The sequence below is a fragment of the Rhyacophila brunnea genome, unplaced genomic scaffold, assembly GCF_057557595.1.
Source record: "Rhyacophila brunnea isolate RB1 unplaced genomic scaffold, BYU_Rbru_1.0 scaffold_22, whole genome shotgun sequence".
Classification (NCBI taxonomy): Eukaryota; Metazoa; Arthropoda; class Insecta; order Trichoptera; family Rhyacophilidae; genus Rhyacophila; species Rhyacophila brunnea.
Genome location: NW_028232882.1, coordinates 30,559,581 through 30,579,154, shown reverse-complemented (window position 1 = coordinate 30,579,154; position 19,574 = coordinate 30,559,581). Strand labels below are relative to the sequence as shown.

Below are 19,574 nucleotides of genomic sequence, written 5' to 3'. Positions count from 1 at the left end.
TACATCCTCATTTAAAACATAAATTTTATTTTGTAACAAGTATCCATATTTACTTTACTCGCCCAACACCAACCATATTACATTTACTTAATAGCCGTTCAAAAGATTAAAACCCATAAGCCGCCATATTGCCTACGAGTTCGTCTGAACTCCGAGTTTGCGGGCAATATAGCAGATAAAAAGAGGTCAATTTTAGAAATAGAAGTTGCACTATATTACATTTTAAATATTTGTTTAACTCCTCGAGATGTCGGCGCAAGAGCAGATGCGGGCCATGTTGGACCAGCTCATGGGTACTGCGAGAAATGGTTGGTGAAAAACATGATTCTTTTCAAGGAATATACTCAATCTTTGTCATATCAATAATATTAGAAATTATGATTACTTTTTAAATTAATTCGATACGTTCCTATGTTAACTTGATTTCATCCGTGATGTTGCAGTCATTTGTCGTGTTTATTTACTAATTTTATTTTAAATTTATTCGAACAAGTGACATTTAACTATGGACTGCAATAATATTTTATAAATTTAATCTTCACTTTCTCTTTTACGACAATATCAAGAACGTTTGCATTTGATTAGATTGATTGTTAGGTAGAAATACTATAGAAAAAATAACACGTCCACATTTACTTTTACATGGGTAGACACTTCCTACCACAAAAAAAATGTTGTAAAAAATTTTCCATTTATTCTCAATCATGAAGCGATATTCTCCACGAAATCGCTTACAAAACACATTAAAAAATATATGAAATACATGTGCTTTTACTGCACTGAAGACTACTAACCCATTTAAAAAAAAAACCATTTCTGCTCTACACCAACATAATAATTAATCTTAATATCGAAGGTATACTGACAGAAAGCATTAACTCATTAAAACAAGTTCTGAAACCAAACCATGGTAACCAATAAAATGCTAAATAAGGGACGTAGTTGTCACAATGAATCGCTTAAGAGCGGACTATTATAATCTTGCCGCATCCCTGGCTCGCTTGGGTATAATAAATGACAATAATATAAATATAACAAGTGAGATTGAAGATATTATTCACGTCGTTTGGCAATGTCCTCTGTATGTTGCCCAGATACAGGCTTCTTGAAGAACTAAGCAAACAAAAGTACCAATTGCCACTGAATCTTTCGATATTTTTGGGCTCGGCCGAATATCAAAGCGTTCCAGTGTGTCCCTAGTGTTTCTGAGGGAGTGTGGCCTAACAGTGTAAATTGTTTTTTTTTTCTCCTGTAAATTTGAATTGTAATAACTGCATGAGTAATTGAGGCGTCTAATTACAAAAAGCGACAAGTCCACAATTCAATATTTGCGGGAAACAACGTTTTTATGTTTCAAGCTTCAATTATTTGTTTACCTCACTTTTTAATTTATTTCGCATAAGGCACATATTTCCGTGGCAATGTCATGAGTTTACCAGATGCTACAGCATGGGAGACGCCCTTTTCAATATTGAACGTTCCCTTATTGGTTGACTTAAACACGCGCGAAATCAACCAAGCTTTAAATAATATGAAACACGGACTTAGCGCTTTTTGTAATAAATCAAGACTTAAAATATTTATTTCGTAGGGTTATGTCGCGTTTTGGAATTTATAGATCAATACATATTGTGTAAAATTATACAAAGAATACGTGCAAATTTTTTTCTCGATTTTGACCAAGTGTGGACTTATCGCTTTTTGGAATTAGACGCCTCAATTGTAATAATATGCTTTCACAGTGTATATGTAAACGTAAAGCTAAATAAGACTGTTGAGACTTTAAAAAAAATTTCACAATCACCAATTGCCCTATGGGGTCTCTGGGTTCGATTCCCGGTGATTTCACAATAAATACATTGTTATAGCACAGTTTGACCAGGCTTCTATAATTAGTCCAAATTAGTAATTAACGATTTGATGTTATTAAAATACATTATTGAATTCATTTATTAGACAGTATAAACAGTGTTTAACATACATAAATTGACAGTATGATATCTGAGTCCCAATGATGCCATTTGCAGCCACCCCCGCCGCTTGCAGAGGGCTTTATGCCATAGGTTTTTATTTGTTTCTGGGTTACAGTCAATGACATTATTAATGGACGACGCACTCAGTACAGTAGCTAGCAAGTAAATTCGCCCATAGCAACATTCGCACGTGCATATGTAGACGTCACGCAATATCCATTATGCGATATCACGCATCGGGAATTTATAGCAATATCACCTTTATTGTAATGGCGTTAGAACAGTGTTTCTAGTATCAATGTACATTTGAGCGAACCCGTTAGAACCGAACCATGCGGCAGACCCGACAACAAGCATTGGGAATTTATAGCAATATCACCTTTATTGTAATGGCGTTAGAACAGATTATGCCATTCGGCAGACCCGACAAAAAAGTGATTGTCATTTTTTTTCCAGATGCTTCGTCCATATTAATGTCATTGGTTACAGTAGATTGTATCCCACTGCAAGCGGCGGGGGTAGGCTTTGCGCCATAGGTTTAAATTAAATTTGTTTCTTCAGTCGGTACAGATAGTGGAACAAGAATGTTAATGGAAAAATACACTTACTGCCATCGGCCATTGTTGGGCTCGCGTCTGTCATCTTGTTAAGTTTTTGTGAAATACAATTGTAGGTATAACAATTTTTAATTGTCTGATATAATAATAATTGGTGTAAGTAGCATACATTTATTTCAATTTCTACATTAAAAATGTGAATTATAGGTCGTTTACCAAATATTTCTTTGACGATAATATAAGTACTGTATCTATACCTTAGCCGGGACCGTCCCAGGATGAAAGACCATGTCCACACTTCTGTTTGGATCATATTAATAACACAATATATTATGGGATTTCAATGAAAACCACCAACAAATATCATCCACTAGTAACTTTCTACCACACAAGGCTCTTTAAATCACTTATATTTTGGACATATCATCATCGGCAGCACCAGCAGCCTTAATCTATCCACTGCTGGATGAAGGCCTCTTCAAGCTGCTTCCATTGTGTGGATATTGTGTCCCAAAATATTGTGAATTCATTAATATTGAGCATAAGGTGGGTTGCACATACAAACTCAATACAACTGATACATATCAACTCTGTCGATGTGATTTTGTTGGCACACACAAAACACAATAAATAATTTAGGATATTTTTGGGAGCCAATTCTAACATACATATTTAATATTGTCTCCTGTTTTTTCTTATTCTAAAAATCACAATTTCATGATCATTTAACATAAATGTCGATACCATAAAAGGGTATTGTAATCTACGTCCTTTGAAATTGAGAAAATGCTGCTCATGACCGCGTTTAACACGAGTTATCAAATTTTTGATTTCAAATGCATCCAATTAAAAACTCTAATTGGATAAAAAGTAGTCCAATTGGAGATGCTAATCGGACGCATTTGGAATCAAATAATACACAGTGCGGTGTGCCTTGTTTATGGAATTGCTCTCAGTGATATCTGTGTTATTTTGGAGCAATAAAAATAATGGAAACGTGTTACCGTGTTTTAAATATTTAGAATAACCCTGCTGATATTGCAAATCAACAATGATGCTTCAGAATAATTGAGTCCATGTGTTGTGGGTACATTCGCTTATCGAGATAAAACATAACTTTCTTGTCTTGCAGGAGAAACTGATAAGTTTCAAGTAAAATTCTCTGATGGCTCAGTGTGCAAGAGTTTCCTACTGCAGTGCTGCCCTCACGAGATCCTGTCGTCAACGGTAATTATTTCAATAACATTACAACCTCACTCAAATTGTTTACTTTATCTTGTCATCCACCATTTTTGGGTTTCGTTTGTCCTCCAAAAGATATGAATTGATTTCATGACACGCCTTTTTCGTTAAAATTAATCTTTTTTTAAAATGAAAACATTTTATTTACCCGCCTCTTCAAGAAACTAATAATACCCCCCTATGCTTTTCTGAAAACATTTCCTATTCTATCCGATTACCTTTCATGATTGAATCAAATATTGTCTCAAGAATAACATCTGTTTTACACATAATTCATGGTATATTTACAGCGTTGCCATATTAATTAATTTCCCATTATATATTAACACATGTTTAAATTTTTCTGTTATTCAAATCATTATATTATACCAATTTATTCATTACATTTTCGTGATGCAATTTCAATGTGTTATCGTTCAACAACGCTGAATTGAATCATACAAAATTTGTTTTGTAGTCGAGATAGCTATCAAATTCGTCTCGATGATGGAGCGAGTACCGAAATAGCCACCGACAAAAACAAGCTTTATATAATTTAATTCAGTCTAATTGACACATTTTTTCTAATCCATTCCTTTGCTGATCCATGTTGATCACTTGTGTCCTGATTTCACACTGCAACACGCCCTTTTTTATATATATTTGTAATTTTACGGAAATCGGTGCTTCAGTTTATTTTTTTTAACACACTATGCGTGGTTAAAACTACAACTTCATTGCCGTCCTGGTTTTTCTTAATCTTAACCAAATTCCAGCTTCGACATATTAATTTACCAACTTTCCATCTGAATTTATTTTAGGCAATATTCTTTTAATTCATTTTAATAATTCAATCCCCACCTAGCATATTGACTAATAAAGAATTTTTTGTTAACATCTCCCAAATGCAATGTAATTCATGCTCTTTTTTTTAATATCTGAAACGCAAAAAGAATGGACTTAGACCCATTTCTTAGTCCATTGATGACTATGTTCAGTTGGGGCCACAGGCCTTCAATGATTCTTACCATTTATCTAATAAATTAAATGGAATACGAGGCAACGGCACATAACTGCGAGTTCCGATCTTGGTGCTAGTTACGCTTGTATGTTCTAGCTTAGTTAGCTAATTCTAACTAACGATTAAAATTTCACATTTATTGCATAAGTGGATGCTGTCAGACTCCACAAGAGCATGAGCTGTTGACAACACTTTCGTCTGAATGTGGAACCAGTGACAGCCGAATATATAAGTGGGGTTTAATTAATGCACAACCTTTTTGACAGAGGGGCCAATTTATCCATTATCTAATTGTTCACGGGCCACAATGGGTAAAACTAAGGCGGCTCTCGTGGTGCGGTGGGCTGGTCTTCCACCCGAGAGTTCTGGGTTCGATTCCCGGTCATGACAAAAACATTTATGTGTTTTTCTCAAAGCCTGGGTGTTTGTGATTGTTCAAAATTACTAACAACCACCTTGTACGAAAAAGCAAGGACATGGTTATTAATAATTCTAAAAAAAAAAAAAATGGGTAAAACTAATAATGATATATTGCACTGGTGACTAGACATACATATTTAATTTAATAGTTTCATATCAGATACTCCAATCTCTCTTCACTCTGCATTACGTGCATATTTGCACAATGGAACTTAGTACCTAGATACTATCTATTATATTCAATGAAACACATGGTGATACAGTACATTTTGGGCCGCAACAAATGGTATTGCTGGCGGTTAGTGCAACGCTAGTTTAGAGCTATCAAAAACAATCAATCCAGGAATATACGACAAATTTGATATAATTTTCAACAATCAGTGCGGGAAAACGATAAATATAGGAATAATTTTTTGCTAATTTTGTTTGAGCATTTTTCGCGACCTGCACGAATGAAGGATACATGCTGGAAAATGATAGTTCAAGAATCCATTGTAAATATTAATTATGTATTTCAAACAATTCACCGCATTGTATTTGAAGTATACAGCAGCAATGACTAGCACTACGATCAGAACTTTGCATCGCAGCCTGGCTAGACCTTAAGTGTAAGGTTTAAAAATTTCAGCCATTTTCAGATAATAGTTATACATTTACCTTTCAGAATAATTTATAATATGAGATACCCGTTGTCTGAAACATTAGCAAATGTTTTTGTGTGTCTTTTTGAACATAAGTTATTAATGGGAAATGTTTTATTTTTGTTTTATTTGTATATTTGTTATTGCATATTTTATTGTTTTAATAATTGGTATTATGTTTAAATGGGAACAGTATTCATGTTAGCACTAATACTGGTACAATATACTTTTTCAGAAATTCACCATCACATTATCTAAATCTTAACGATGAGGATAGAAAATGTTTGATAAATGAGTTAGGCCGTTCTGTAAGTACCCTGCCGTACGTATAAAAGCTATGTTGTATCTAGGTTAAATATGAAAATATTTGTGCATATAGAAAACATTCAATGTGCAATGATAACGAACCCGCAACAGTCCACTATCCGCCCCACTGTCGGGCGGATATATATCCCCCCCACGGACTGTCACCATCGGTAAGTAAAATCAATTGTATACAAGAGAGAAGGTTAAAAAAAAATTACTGGCCATACGACGCGAGGGTACGTAAATAGATTTTTTTTTCACAAGTTGCGCAAAATCGTCCGGCGTTAGTTCACAGCAGGAATCCGTCGGCAAACATTGAACGTATGTCACTTAAATGATTCTCTTTTCAGGCAGCTTCCGCCGCGGCATTTGTAACTATGTCTGCAGTATTTTTAATTTTTTTTGTAAAATTTGGTGTTACTATTTTTCATAGGTATTTCCACACGTATCAACATTGTTACACCGTCTTGGATATTCGACATGTCTGTGACTATTGCTTCAATCTGAACACTGATCGAGTCTACGATATTTTATACATACAGCAAACTGTGCATATTATAACTGTTGAACGTGTCTGACTTGATTCTTTTTGATTAGCGTGACGTGTCTTTGTGTGCATTGTGCGAGGGTAGTTTGCTAAGTAAGGTAAAAAAAAAAGAAAACAACAATTTTTAGGTGGATTTTATTTATTAAGATAAATCCTTTATAAATAGCTGTATTCACCTAATTCAATAAATACCCAAAACGTTTTTATTGAACGATATCTCCAACTCTTTTCAGCATTGATCACTTCACTATTACTAACACGAACATAGACCCCTCTAAACCAACCTGCCCTGCAAAATAGTGTCTCAGGACCCAGTTTTCCCATGGCTGAGATCGCCATGTAACAAATCGCATTACAATGTTGGCTATCGGTTTTAGTAGATTAAATTTAGGTAGGTATCAATTAATTCCTTAATTACTAACCGAAATCACTCCATTATTTAGTTTTTATAACGTACCTAGACTTGCTAATAATTTAATAAACTATTTCTTTTATTCAAAAGAATAATTCACAAGATTTGAGATTGTAATGTAATTTAATAAGCATTTCATGTATGAACTACTAGTTAAAATCGTCATAGTTCGGTAGGATGCTCGTAGCTTAATTATGTATGTTCAATATATAGAATGTTACATTCTCAAATTTTGTGAATTTTCCGTTTAAATAAAATAAATGGTTTATTTATACAATTTTATGATATGACAAATCTTTTTTTTTCCATTTAAAAAAAATAACTGAGAGCGTCTTCTAAGAGAACGAACTGCAACTTTTGAAGAACTAAGCAAAATGCTCATTTAAGATTTTTATAAATAGTTTTTATAAATTTATAAATATTATATGATAAAAAGACACAGAGTGTGGATCATGGATTCCTGATAGACGCGGAAGTTGAGTAAAAATCTTATCATTATTGTTTTTGATTAGCTGAGATGGTAGCTTATAGAATTAAGTTTTGTTTGGGATTTTACTCAGCTTGATGTGTTTTTCTGTCAGGTTCAAATCTAGATATGTCCAGCATTTTTAATTCGCACAGTTTGACCTTTATCCATCACAACTCACTCATGATTGATATTGTTACAGAATGAAACATTATTGTTAGTTGAAATTAATAATCTTGAGGCTAACCGGCCTCGTAAAAATTATTACGCAGGACTTCGAGTTAACACATAACCCATTTTCAAAGATGGGGCAATCGTGCTGTACTGAATTTTTTTTTTTTTTGGTCATGTTTGCAAATGATTGATTTTGTTAGATTTGATCGATTGATACTGACTTGTTACCTGGTTATGTGAGTATCATCTTATTTTTCTCCGCCACACCGCCCACGACTCCCGACGGCTGGTCTACATATGGTGCGTCTTACATACGAATGTTTTTGTATCAATTGTCTATTATTATATAGCGATAATAAAACTATATGTCTACATGTTGTCCTTACAGACTCTTTAAATTGAAATCGTCTCTATTCACTGACTCATTTTTTTATAATTCACTCAAAATGTTGATTCTAATTTATCATTAATCAAATTTTTATATTTATTTATTTTCGTTACAGAGGATTATTTTAAAACGCATGTTAAAAGTAATCAACAAACTTTCTTTATTAGCCATAAAGTTACCAATGACATCATTATTTTGATGATAATAATATTACAGCATTGGAAAATCCACACTATACACCATTTTCTTTATTTACTAAATCATCAATTAGTTAAAATAAGTGTTGCAACACTGTACTATTTAAAATATCAATTTTTAAATTTATTTCATCCGAATATCATTGTCTACGTTTGAATTATAATATGTTTTTCACCAAGTATACCTATTGGGTTACTTGAATATTTCCGTAAAATTCAATGTCTCCTTATAACTGGTAACGTTGCTCTGCAATATATTTATATAATTATTTATTTTGTATTATATAATCACTTTCACAATGTATGTATGCATTAGGGTTTGCAATCCAGGGATTCCGCTCAGTTTCTTGATTTCGAAATTATCAGAGTTCTAGAATTTCGGGATTAGTTATTGTTTGATTATTTTTTTTACAAAAATCATGTTTTGTCAACTAAAGAAGTACAGATAAAATTTTCAACGTTCCCATGGTATCGGAATAAATTAACAGAAACTTAATTTCTCAAATAGGGGTAGTTTTTTCTTATTATAATAAAATTGCCAGCAAAATTTCACTTGTTATTGTCTAATCGTGGGATTTAAAAAACTGAATGCCGGGATTGTAAAATGTTAATTCCTTAATAGAAAATATTAATCCTGGGATTGGAAAATTTTGTGCAGGATTGCAATCTCTAGTATGCGTATTATATTATATTCTTTAGTAACATCAATCTGATGTTTACAGATAGATTTTTAATTTAGTTTTATAAATTCGTTCTAATTAATTTTAACTTAATTCTAATTGTGACAATAGCCTTCCGGTATTGTTTCATTAGGGCAGTAAATAAAATAGAATATATTATTTTAATAGTATGTTAACAACAAAACCCTTTTGTAATTATTTACGAGTATTATTTCTAAGGAGTTTCACCGTGGAAGAAGCATCTGTTGACATGCTTCTTTATGGTTGACTAATTTGCAGTTTTAATATATTTTGACAGCGTATGGATCTGGGAGATTGCCCAAAAATTCATGACTTAGCACTGCGGGCTGACTTCGAACAGGCATCCAAAGCCAAGGACTACTTCTATGATATCGATGTAAGTGACTCACGATTATTATTGTCCATTTTTACTTTTAAAATAAAAATTACAAGATACAGTAGGCGCTCGCTAATCCGGCGTTCACCAATCCAGCACATCCAATAGTTCGGCATTTTGCAACTCTGCTTTATAATCCGGCAGGTTTCACATTAAACTGTCGGATTACAGAGCAGAGTCACCCGGCAGTTTGAATATTGAACATGATATTGCGACACAACCTATTATCAATATTGATTAAGTAAACAATGTTATGAACCAATTTTTTGTGTATGTTTACATAAACTAATAAAGATTTTTACTGTGCAAATCTGTGTTAGAATTATTTCCTATAGAAATCCAATAATCCGGCATTTCCGACAATCCGGTATAGGTGAAAAAATATGGATGCCGGATTACCGAGCGCCTACTGTAGATACATAATAGTATTCATGGGCTAAAACACATATATTGTAGCTTATAATGGAATTGAATTATTATACTTTATGTGGTAAAAATATTGTACATAATATAAATAGAAGATATTGTCACATTGACATACATTATGTCCATTCTGCCTTCGATTTCCTCAAAACATACATCTGTACAAATAGTTACCTTATAATATATTTGTCTTGATTTATCAATAACGCATGAGAGAAAACATATGTGTAGCAGAGAGCAGCGGGACAGGGAGAGAACGTTATTAAATGGGGTGAAGGTGAAAGAAAAGATACATGTAAACAAAAATTCTAAATTTGAAAAATAAACCCACATGATAATAAAGGAATCGTTTATTTTTATCAGGTCGTAAAAGAAAATAAATCTGTGAGGGAAAGGAAAAGAAATAATATTACTTTTGAAATGGATATTGAAAAGGAACGACGAGCTGCTCGGGTCGACTACATTTTAGGAGCGCTCTATGACAACTGTGTCATTTCCGTTGCGTCTATGCTCTAGAAATGAGCATTGGAAATTGAAAAATTAGTTTAATGATCCATAATACATAATAATCATTATATTCACAAATGAGTCGAATTACCTCTGAATTACTAAAATCCACACAGAAACATTGAAGTTCCCATACAAAATAGTCCAAAAATCAATTTTTTCCTCAACATCTTCATAATAACTTGACAAATGACCGAAAATGTTGAAGTGACCTGTCACCTGGTATTGTTTTCTAGTATTAATGTTAATTTTATGTACCTATAAGCAATGTTGCTTGAAATGATATTGAGTTTATATAATTTATCGTAGATTTTAAATAGCAGACTATAATACAGTGCAAAATGATGATGTAAGTAAGCTGTGTGGTTGAATTCAGGCCACAGAGCACCTGCAGGCGTTCATTGGGGACTGCGATCGTCGCACCCATGCCGCAAAGCTCCGCCTGGCGGAAACCCAAGAGGAATTGTCCGCGGAAGTGGCCGTCAAAGCGAATGCTGTCCATGAGCTGGCCGAGCATATCGGTAAAAAACTGGCAAGGGCGGAGGCGCTCGGGGCAGAGGGGCTGGTCGAAGACAGCATGCGACTCATGGAGGAGGTAATTACCTGTCAATCTACTTATTTTACGGTTCACTAGTATTTTAAGGGCCTGGCAATAAATGTGTTGACTTACTTTATTTACAATGTTGCCTACAGACGGAATATTAATGTTTCTATGGTTAGCGATTTAACCATAGGTACTGAAAAAATTCTGGGACAATTCTATTCTTTACTGTAACCACTGTTGCCTACGGTTGTTGGCTAAATTATACCAAACCGGGTAAGAAAATAAGCTATCTGTAATTGATGACCAAATTTCGTACCTGCATTTAAGGCCATACCTCAGCTGAGGCATGGTCTAAAAAGATCGTGACTAGGCGGTGTGCGGATTATGCAAATGACGCGAGCCGATTGAAATATAATTTGTCATAAAAATACAACATGCGTCCATTTAATGTTATGTTTATTGTTATATTACTAATAATAATAGTATATTCATTGACATGTTTTCTTTTTCAAGTACATGCGGAACGTTTTTTAGTCATCTTTACACGATTTAAGAATATATTGCTCCGACGCCATCACAACACAAATTGACGTGCTGACAAGTAGGCAATCGCTCTCCGAATGGCAATGCGGCCGAAATTACGTCCCACATAGTGTTGAAAATTATTTGCCGTTTCACTTATGTACGCTCTTAACACAATGACTGCTGACCTGTTAATTAATATTTAATTACCACATTTAAATATCATATGTTAATTATATCTAATGGCCAACTAATCCAAACGCGCCAGTCGCGGTGTTAGCACTAAATGAGTTAATGGTTGTATGATTTATTTATTAGGCATGTAACAATAAAGTCTTCTTCAATCCTTTCCACGCGGATGGCACACCTGTTGTACACTAATTAATTGGCCATTCGATATAACTAGCATGTTATTTAACTGCAGTAATTAAATAGTGATTAAATGCTCCGCAGTCAACAAGTTAATCTTTGCTCTCGTGAAAATAATATTCATAATTATGACTTTTTATTTAAAAGTAGTTTCTAGATATTTTTTAACTTTGACAAAATCTAGCATTTTTACTGCTTAGCATAATAGGCATGTAAGAGATCTAATGTATTTTCTTCGTCTATCTGGCATATTTTTTTGTGAGAGACAGTTCGCAACACTGAGATATAAAGCACAACGGGTGCGAGTTTTCATTAACACCTTTGATTGCATTGAATCAGATCGAGCAGTTACGTAAGGAGAAGTCAGAGGCCGAGCAGGAGTACAGGAACTCGATGCCGGCAAGCAGCTACCAGCAGCAGAAACTGCGCGTGTGCGAGGTGTGCTCCGCCTACCTGGGCATCCACGACAATGACCGCCGGCTGGCCGATCACTTTGGCGGGAAGCTGCATCTCGGCTTCATCACCATCCGGGAGAAACTCTCCGACCTAGCCGTATGTACACAAGAGCGCTCAATATTTCAAATTTTAGTAACATAATATTCATATGACAGGAAATATATTCAACAAATATAACATTTATTTAATTGTTATCTCCTTTTTTGGATGCGTATTTCCCTAATTTTAATCACCGCTCAAAAATCGCCTTCTATTTAATCACTGTTAATATGGTTTGTCTGTTAGAAAAATATTGACAGCCGGCGTGAAGAGCGACGCAAGCAGTACAAAGGGGACGACAGTCGCCGCAGCGGGGGAGGCGGAGGCGGAGGAAGGGGTCCCAGCCACTACGTTGGCGGTAGGGAGCTTGATAGGAGAGCCAGGAGACACAGATCTCGATCGCGGGAACGTCGAGATCGCTCCGACAGGTGATGCATTCATTACTAATAATTATGTTCCTATGATCGAAAACTTTATATTCAAATTTCAAAAATATTACTAAAACTAGTCCCGGCGTAAAATTTATGATATGTTTACAATTAAAATAATATGTATGTATACATATGAATACGTGTATTAATTAAGGCGCTAAGTACCAAAAACAAAAAAAACTGACATTTTTATAGAAAAGTGTTCTACATACTAACGCCAATAACTTCAACTATGGTCTAAGTGCCTCAAGCAAGTCAAAAAAATACAGCAAAATATTTAAACCTGTCGACGTTGTAAGTCTGTTGGCCTATTTTATTTATAATGGTGTAAATAGCACTACAGTGGTCAACCTCATTCAATATAAAATGGCTGACGATGGTGTGTTGACACTTGCGAGTTCTTAATACCTAAAATTATAGAAGCTGCCGTGATTGCTTCATACTGTAAAACCACATTTTTCAAAAGGTCTGCTTCATGAAATTTTACTGCAATGACTCGGTATTTTGTAACTACAGGCAATACTACTTTTTGGTACTTAGAGCCTTAATTAATACACGTATTCATATATGTGACGCTAAAAAACAAACGTGGTCATCTCCATCACATGTGAAACTGAGTAAATCAACTTTTTTGTTTTTGTGGTTAATTTGAACCCGTGAGTTAATAATTTCCTAATTTATGATTATATTTTATTTAAAGAATACGATTTAAACAATGCTCAATAATCGCGGATCCTTAATAAACAAGATATTTACGATTTTATGTTGGAGATGGCTATGTTTGTTTTGTATCATCTGGATTTGACATAAATACTATTGGAGATAGACAGTTTTGTTTTGTATTCGATCGGTTTGTTTTGTATTCTTACAAACAGGGTTGTGTTAAAATGGGTGCCGGACGAAATCCCGAATGTCAAAATCCCGAATGGCCGAAATCCCAAATGGCCGGAATCCCGAAGGCCGAAATCCCGAAAAATAAAAATATATAAACAGTATTAATTTTCAACCAGCGGTTCCCCAATAGGCGGCGCTTTTTCTCGATTGTATAATTAATCTAGATAATTAAAATAGTAGTATTAAAAACTATTATTAATTATGGAATGAAGCAACAAAATAATTTTCAACCAGCGGCACCCCAAAAGGGGGCGCTTTTTCTCGATTGTATAATTTAACTAGATAATTAAAATAGTAGTATTAAAACTATTATTAATTATAGAATGAAGCAAAAAAATAATTTTCAACCAGCGGTACCCTAATAGGCGGCGCTTTATCTAGAGTGTGTAATTTAACAAGATAATTAAAATAGTTATAATAAAAACTATTAATATTTATGGAATTAAGCAACAAAATAATTTTCAACCAGTGGCACCCCAAAAGGCGGCGCTTTTTCTCGATTGTATAATTTAACTAGATAATGAAAATAGTAGTATTAAAAACTATTGTTAATTATAGAATGAAGCAAAAAATATTTTTTAACCAGTAGTACCCCAATAAGCGGCGCTTTTTCTAGAGTGTGTAATTTAACAAGATAATTAAAATAGTTATATAAAAACTATTATTAATTATGGAATGAAGCAAAAAAATAATTTTCAACCAGCGGTACCCCAATAGGCGGCTCTTTTTCTAGAGTGTGTAATTTAACAAGATAATTAAAATAGTTATATAAAAACTATTATTAATTATGGAATGAAGCAAGAAAATAATTTTCATTCCATAATTAATAATAGTTTTTATATAACTATTTTAATTATCTAGTTAAATTATACAATCGAGAAAAAGCGCCGCCTTTTGGGGTGCCGCTGGTTGAAAATTATTTTCTGGCTTCATTCCATAATTAATAATAGTTTTTATATAACCATTTTAATTATCTTGTTAAATTATGCAATCGAGGAAAAGCGCCGCGTGTTGGGGTGCCGCTGGTTGAAAATTATTTTGTTGCTTCATTCCATAATAAATAATAGTTTTTAAATAACTATTTTAATTATCTTGTTAAATTACTTACTCAAGAAAATGCGCCGCCTATTGGGGTACCGCTGGTTGAAAATTATTTTGTTGCATCATTCCATAATTAATAATAGTTTTTTATATAACTATTCTAATTATCTTGTTAAATTACACACTCTAGAAAAAGCGCCGCCTATTGGGGTACCGCTGGTTGAAAATTATTTTGTTGCATCATTCCATAATCAATAATAGTTTTTTATATAACTATTCCAATTATCTTGTTAAATTACACACTCTAGAAAAAGCGCCGCCTATTGGGGTGCCGCTGGTTGAAAACTATTACTGTTTATATTTTTTTATTTTTCGGGATTTCGGCCTTTGGGCTTCCGGCCATTCGGGATTTCGGCTTTCGGGATTTCGGCATTCGGGATTTCGGCCCTTCGGGATTTCGACCGGCACCCGAAAAAAACAACATTATAAATGTATAACTTATTTCATATTTACAACTAACACTTCATAATTTGAAAATTATAATTGGGTTTATGAATTTATTTTGAGTTTTATGATATTAGAATTAAAGGTAACTAAACAAACATAACAATATTTTTGAATAAAAATATATAAAAAAAATAAAGATGACTGAACCAGTTTACACGATATTATGCAGCTTTAAAACTGAACATAAAATATGAACAGCCAAGGCACAGCCCTGAGGTTCTAAAATGCTAACTGTCGTAAAACGTTTGAAAATCAAAATTTACTTACCGTTTTTCAGTCTTCTTTGAACGTTTAATGGTATAATTTGATCTGGTTAACTTTCGTGCATTATCTGGAGACACTATTTCAAACTTTATTTGGATTATTTTCCATTCTTTGACAATTATTTCGCTTAAAAACTTGAAGAGCACATCGTATACACAGAGAAAACTTTTTGCTGATGGGAGTCATCTTGATAAAATACCACGACATGATTGGCCATTTTGAAAAAGTGCTACGTCGTTATTGGCCAAGACGAATGTGACCACGTTTGATATAAAAAATCAATGGATATGACTAAGTTTGAAAAAAATCACATCTTTTATTTGAATTTTTGAAGCAGAAATTGAGGAGATAGCCATGTCTTAACTAAATAATATTATATAAAACAACACAAGCAATCATACCAACCAAAAATCTCAAAAAAGTCATTGACTGGAGATGGCCACGTTTGTTTTTTAACGTCACATATATTCACTACAATTAATAGGCCATGACACCCAATGATAGTACAGTAAAACCTTTGGATATAACGGACAAAATATCCGGTCAAATCTGAAAATTGTTATAAACATCCTGTTAATTATTATACATGTTTAAATCCAAGTGTCACCGCTTGTAAACAATGTTCTGCGCATGATAATCATGATGTCATACCTCTCGCACTCGAATTCAAATCATAATGCCGTCCTGCTCATAAACTGAATGTAGCACTGATGTTTGCAATGCTGGCCGCTAATTCACACAGCTGCATAGCGGCTTAATTTATTTAGTCAAAGTGAATGGATGCTTTTATTACTCCATTCAATGCGTTCATAATGGTTAGAAGTAGATGAAGGTGACCCTAGGTATCATGTCATGACTGAAAGTGAAATAGCAGTTGAAGTTATTATCTTGGAAAATGAGGATGTTAGGTAGATAGCGAGGAAGAAGAAACAACACGCCCAAAATGAAAGTTATCAGTGATAAGATCGCATCTCGACGATCTAATAATATTGATTAATGGCTATTCATCAGATAATGAAATTCGCCATATTTAACTTATTACGCATTTTCATGATTTTAGAGAGCTGATTATATAAAAACAGCAACAAAACTTGATTTTTTTTTCGAAGCAGGATTACCGAAAGCACGCGCTTGCTTCGACATCGAATATTAATGTCACTCCACAACGGGTGTGTGTGAATATTATTCAAAGACGAATAAACAGGATTTTGTTTGCGTTTTTATATAACGGATTTTCGGCGTTAGCAGACACCCACTATTAGTTGGTTATATCGAGGTTTTACTGTAGTGTAATGAAACAATACTCTATTCAGTAATAGAAGTGAAACAATCACCAAACACCCGGGCTTTGAGAAAATCACATAAATATATTGTGACCTCACCGGGAATCGAACCAGTAGCCCCCAGATGAAAGGTCAGTGCCTCATGCTCCGGACTACGAGGGCCGCTTACGATAAAAAAGTGTGTTTAGTGTATTACAGATTATTTTGTGGCAAGTTGACATACTTCACTAACAAGTGTTTTAGGGGTCTCTGCTGAATTTCTTGAGTAAAATTGAGTTGTGGTTGTGTTTGTATATATGAGGCATTGACGTCTTATTATATGGATGAAGTGTGTAAAAAATAAAATCATTTTATTATTAAATTTTCTCTGCCCTAAAGTTTGGTCTGCCAGAAACATTTAATTTTTTTTTCCCTAATAAACAGATAAAATACAAATGAAAGTGATGGAAAAATTAACTCTGCCTGCGCGGGTCAATTTCCAAAATACGTTATTAATTAATTAGTGTTTTTTAAGTCAATTTTATTTTTACATTAATTTAAAATAAAAGAAAATAATTAGATTATATGGGATGTTTTCAAAGAGAATTATTATATACACATAATTATTGTATGTGCTTAAAACTGAAGTCTATCTACATTGCAATAAGGGATAAGCTGCACACAAAGCAGCGTACGCGCAAATTTTGCAAGTGGTGCGGTGAATCATCGAAAATACAACGTAATCAAATATTGCAGCGCACACTAGTCGTCGTGGACACGGCACGGCGCCTAGCCTGTCTCATATTTCAACGCACACAGAGTGTAGCGCAAGCGTGTTTTGACTTCGTAGCACGACAATACAACGAAAATACTACATATTCAAATACGTCAAAGCCTATTGAATGCGACAGGCACATGGGGCGCGCGCTTTTTCATTTATCCCCTTCTGGACGCGTTGTCGATAAACGGGCACCGGGCATTCTTTTAATAATAATAAAGTCATGTAGTTTAGTTGCGGGTGTGCGATATATCGCTAGCAGAATTATGTCATCGTGAATATGGATTACAAGCCGCCGACAAATAAAATAATATTTTTATTGCTTTGTTATGAAAGGCACTGATGGTAATTATTATTTGTGCTCCTTTTGCTGCGTATTACATGGGTGAGGGGTAATACGCAGGTAGAAGGCATGTCATTTCAGTTGTATTCACGCTTCGCGTGCCTACTTCCTAGCGAGCACCCCGATCCACTGCTTTTGGTGGGCTTTGTCGCTAAGGGTGATTTTTGTCAGACGTCATAAATATGCATGAGCTTGGGTAGCCAACTTCAGATATTGTGTGGAATGGTGAACCCTGTAAATATATCAATGGTACGAGGTCTGTTCACACATCCCCATGAAGGTACCCTCCACCTCCGGACTTCACTTGTTTCCACAGGGTCAAATACTTATTGAACAACACTTGTATATGCTAGGCAGCTATTTTATATTATGAATTTGTATTTTATTGGCAGATCTGAACGCAGGTCTCGAAGCCGCAGCCGTGACAAAAGACGCCAGCGCCGCTCCGGATCGAGAGACCGAAGAAGAGACTAGAATTAATCGTTTAGTAATAATTGTTTTTCGCCATAACCGCAATACGCATTGTCTCGCCAATCTTTTCATCGCTCAAATACGCGCGTGTCGTCGTCAATCTGCCAGATACACGTTTGACATGTTATTATGATTCTGTTTCGTAAACTGCGTGGTTACGAGCGTTTCAGCGTTTTAAATACATTTCATACTTTTGTAATGTATAGTCGTGCAGTAGAATTTCTATTATTAATAATGTATTGGATACTTATCAAAATAACTTAATTAGACCCATCAGGTTACTATCTGTTGCCGCCATTGTAATTTATTCATAGTATGTAGTTTTGATTTGATTCTGTAATTCTTAATTCCTCATTGATTCACTGTAGTCCTTCCAGATGTGACTTCGCCATTTAACATAACACATACATACATACAGGCAATAGTTGCCATTGCAAAGATCAGCGTCTCCCAATTACTTCAAACTGTGGACTACATAATATTATCATTTCAAAATCCCCATTTGTATTTTTTTTTAAAACATCGACTTTCAATGAATGTTGGCAATACGTCGTGTTCCACGGAGCTAGTTTGGGAAACATGACATAGACAATTACTGTAAAAATTTGATCTTTTAAATGATTCTTTGTAAAGTGTATAATCTTATTATGACTGCAATCCAAGTAAATTAAGAAACTTAATCACATCTACTACTTACATTTCATTTGTCTATATAAAAATTATAAACTGATGTACCATCAAATATATCCATAACGTGATTTGTTACACCATTTTTTCAGTATCAACTCGCAGACCATGCATAACAAAAGTGGATGTAATGGCATTTTTTTTACTAAGATTGGTTGTTAGCCAGTTGATTCAACCTTGCTGTTTTCCTATTTCAATTAATTTTAATGTCAGGCAACGAATGCCTGAGAAATACCCGAATGACTTTTTAGACATTAAAAATCATTTAACCTGTTATGATTTATATTATTCAAATAAATGTTTCGATAATAAAAAAATCCTTTCTATTATTTCTCATCACACTATAAAAAGCATTGAATGATATGTCAAATGTAAGCATGTGGCACCCCCACTCAGCGGATAACTTATAGTGGTGGATCTATACTGCCCTGCTAAGTAAAAAGACAGTGATTTTCATTTTAGTGAAATGTGAATCCAAATATTAACCCTTTTACTCCCACGGGGCCGATATTTCGGCCCACCATACCTATGCGAAAACTCCATCTGGGCCGATCCATCGGCCGAAAGTTTGGAACCAAATTTACGATTTATTCCAAATTTTTTCCCGTCATATTTCGTCTCGTGTAGACGAATCAT

The 19,574-nt window shown here is 34.2% G+C and overlaps 1 protein-coding gene across 2 annotated transcripts; it reads left to right on the top strand.

Annotated features, from left to right (window-relative positions):
- Positions 1-125: 125 nt before the first annotated feature.
- Positions 126-19,249, top strand: LOC147070340 (putative RNA-binding protein Alsin2). Of its 2 annotated transcripts, XM_085949996.1 has the most exons (8): positions 126-308; positions 3,663-3,757; positions 6,069-6,141; positions 9,302-9,400; positions 10,707-10,925; positions 12,105-12,317; positions 12,507-12,688; positions 18,173-19,249. In XM_085949996.1, exons 2-8 carry the CDS (start codon positions 3,696-3,698, stop codon positions 18,252-18,254), a joined length of 930 nt encoding a protein of 309 aa, XP_085806122.1. In that variant the 5' UTR covers positions 126-308; positions 3,663-3,695; the 3' UTR covers positions 18,255-19,249. The 2 variants fall into 2 exon arrangements, with proteins under 2 accessions (XP_085806122.1, XP_085806121.1); XM_085949995.1 differs by lacking the exon at positions 6,069-6,141.
- The last annotated feature ends 325 nt before the right edge of the window (positions 19,250-19,574 follow it).

Coding starts and splice junctions, on each gene's coding strand:
- LOC147070340 (XM_085949995.1), top strand. CDS start 248: ATGTCGGCGCAAGAGCAGATGCGGGCCATGTTGGACCAGCTCATGGGT. Junction 309..3,662: donor CATGGGTACTGCGAGAAATG/GTTGGTGAAAAA, acceptor CTTGTCTTGCAG/GAGAAACTGATAAGTTTCAA. Junction 10,926..12,104: donor GCATGCGACTCATGGAGGAG/GTAATTACCTGT, acceptor GCATTGAATCAG/ATCGAGCAGTTACGTAAGGA.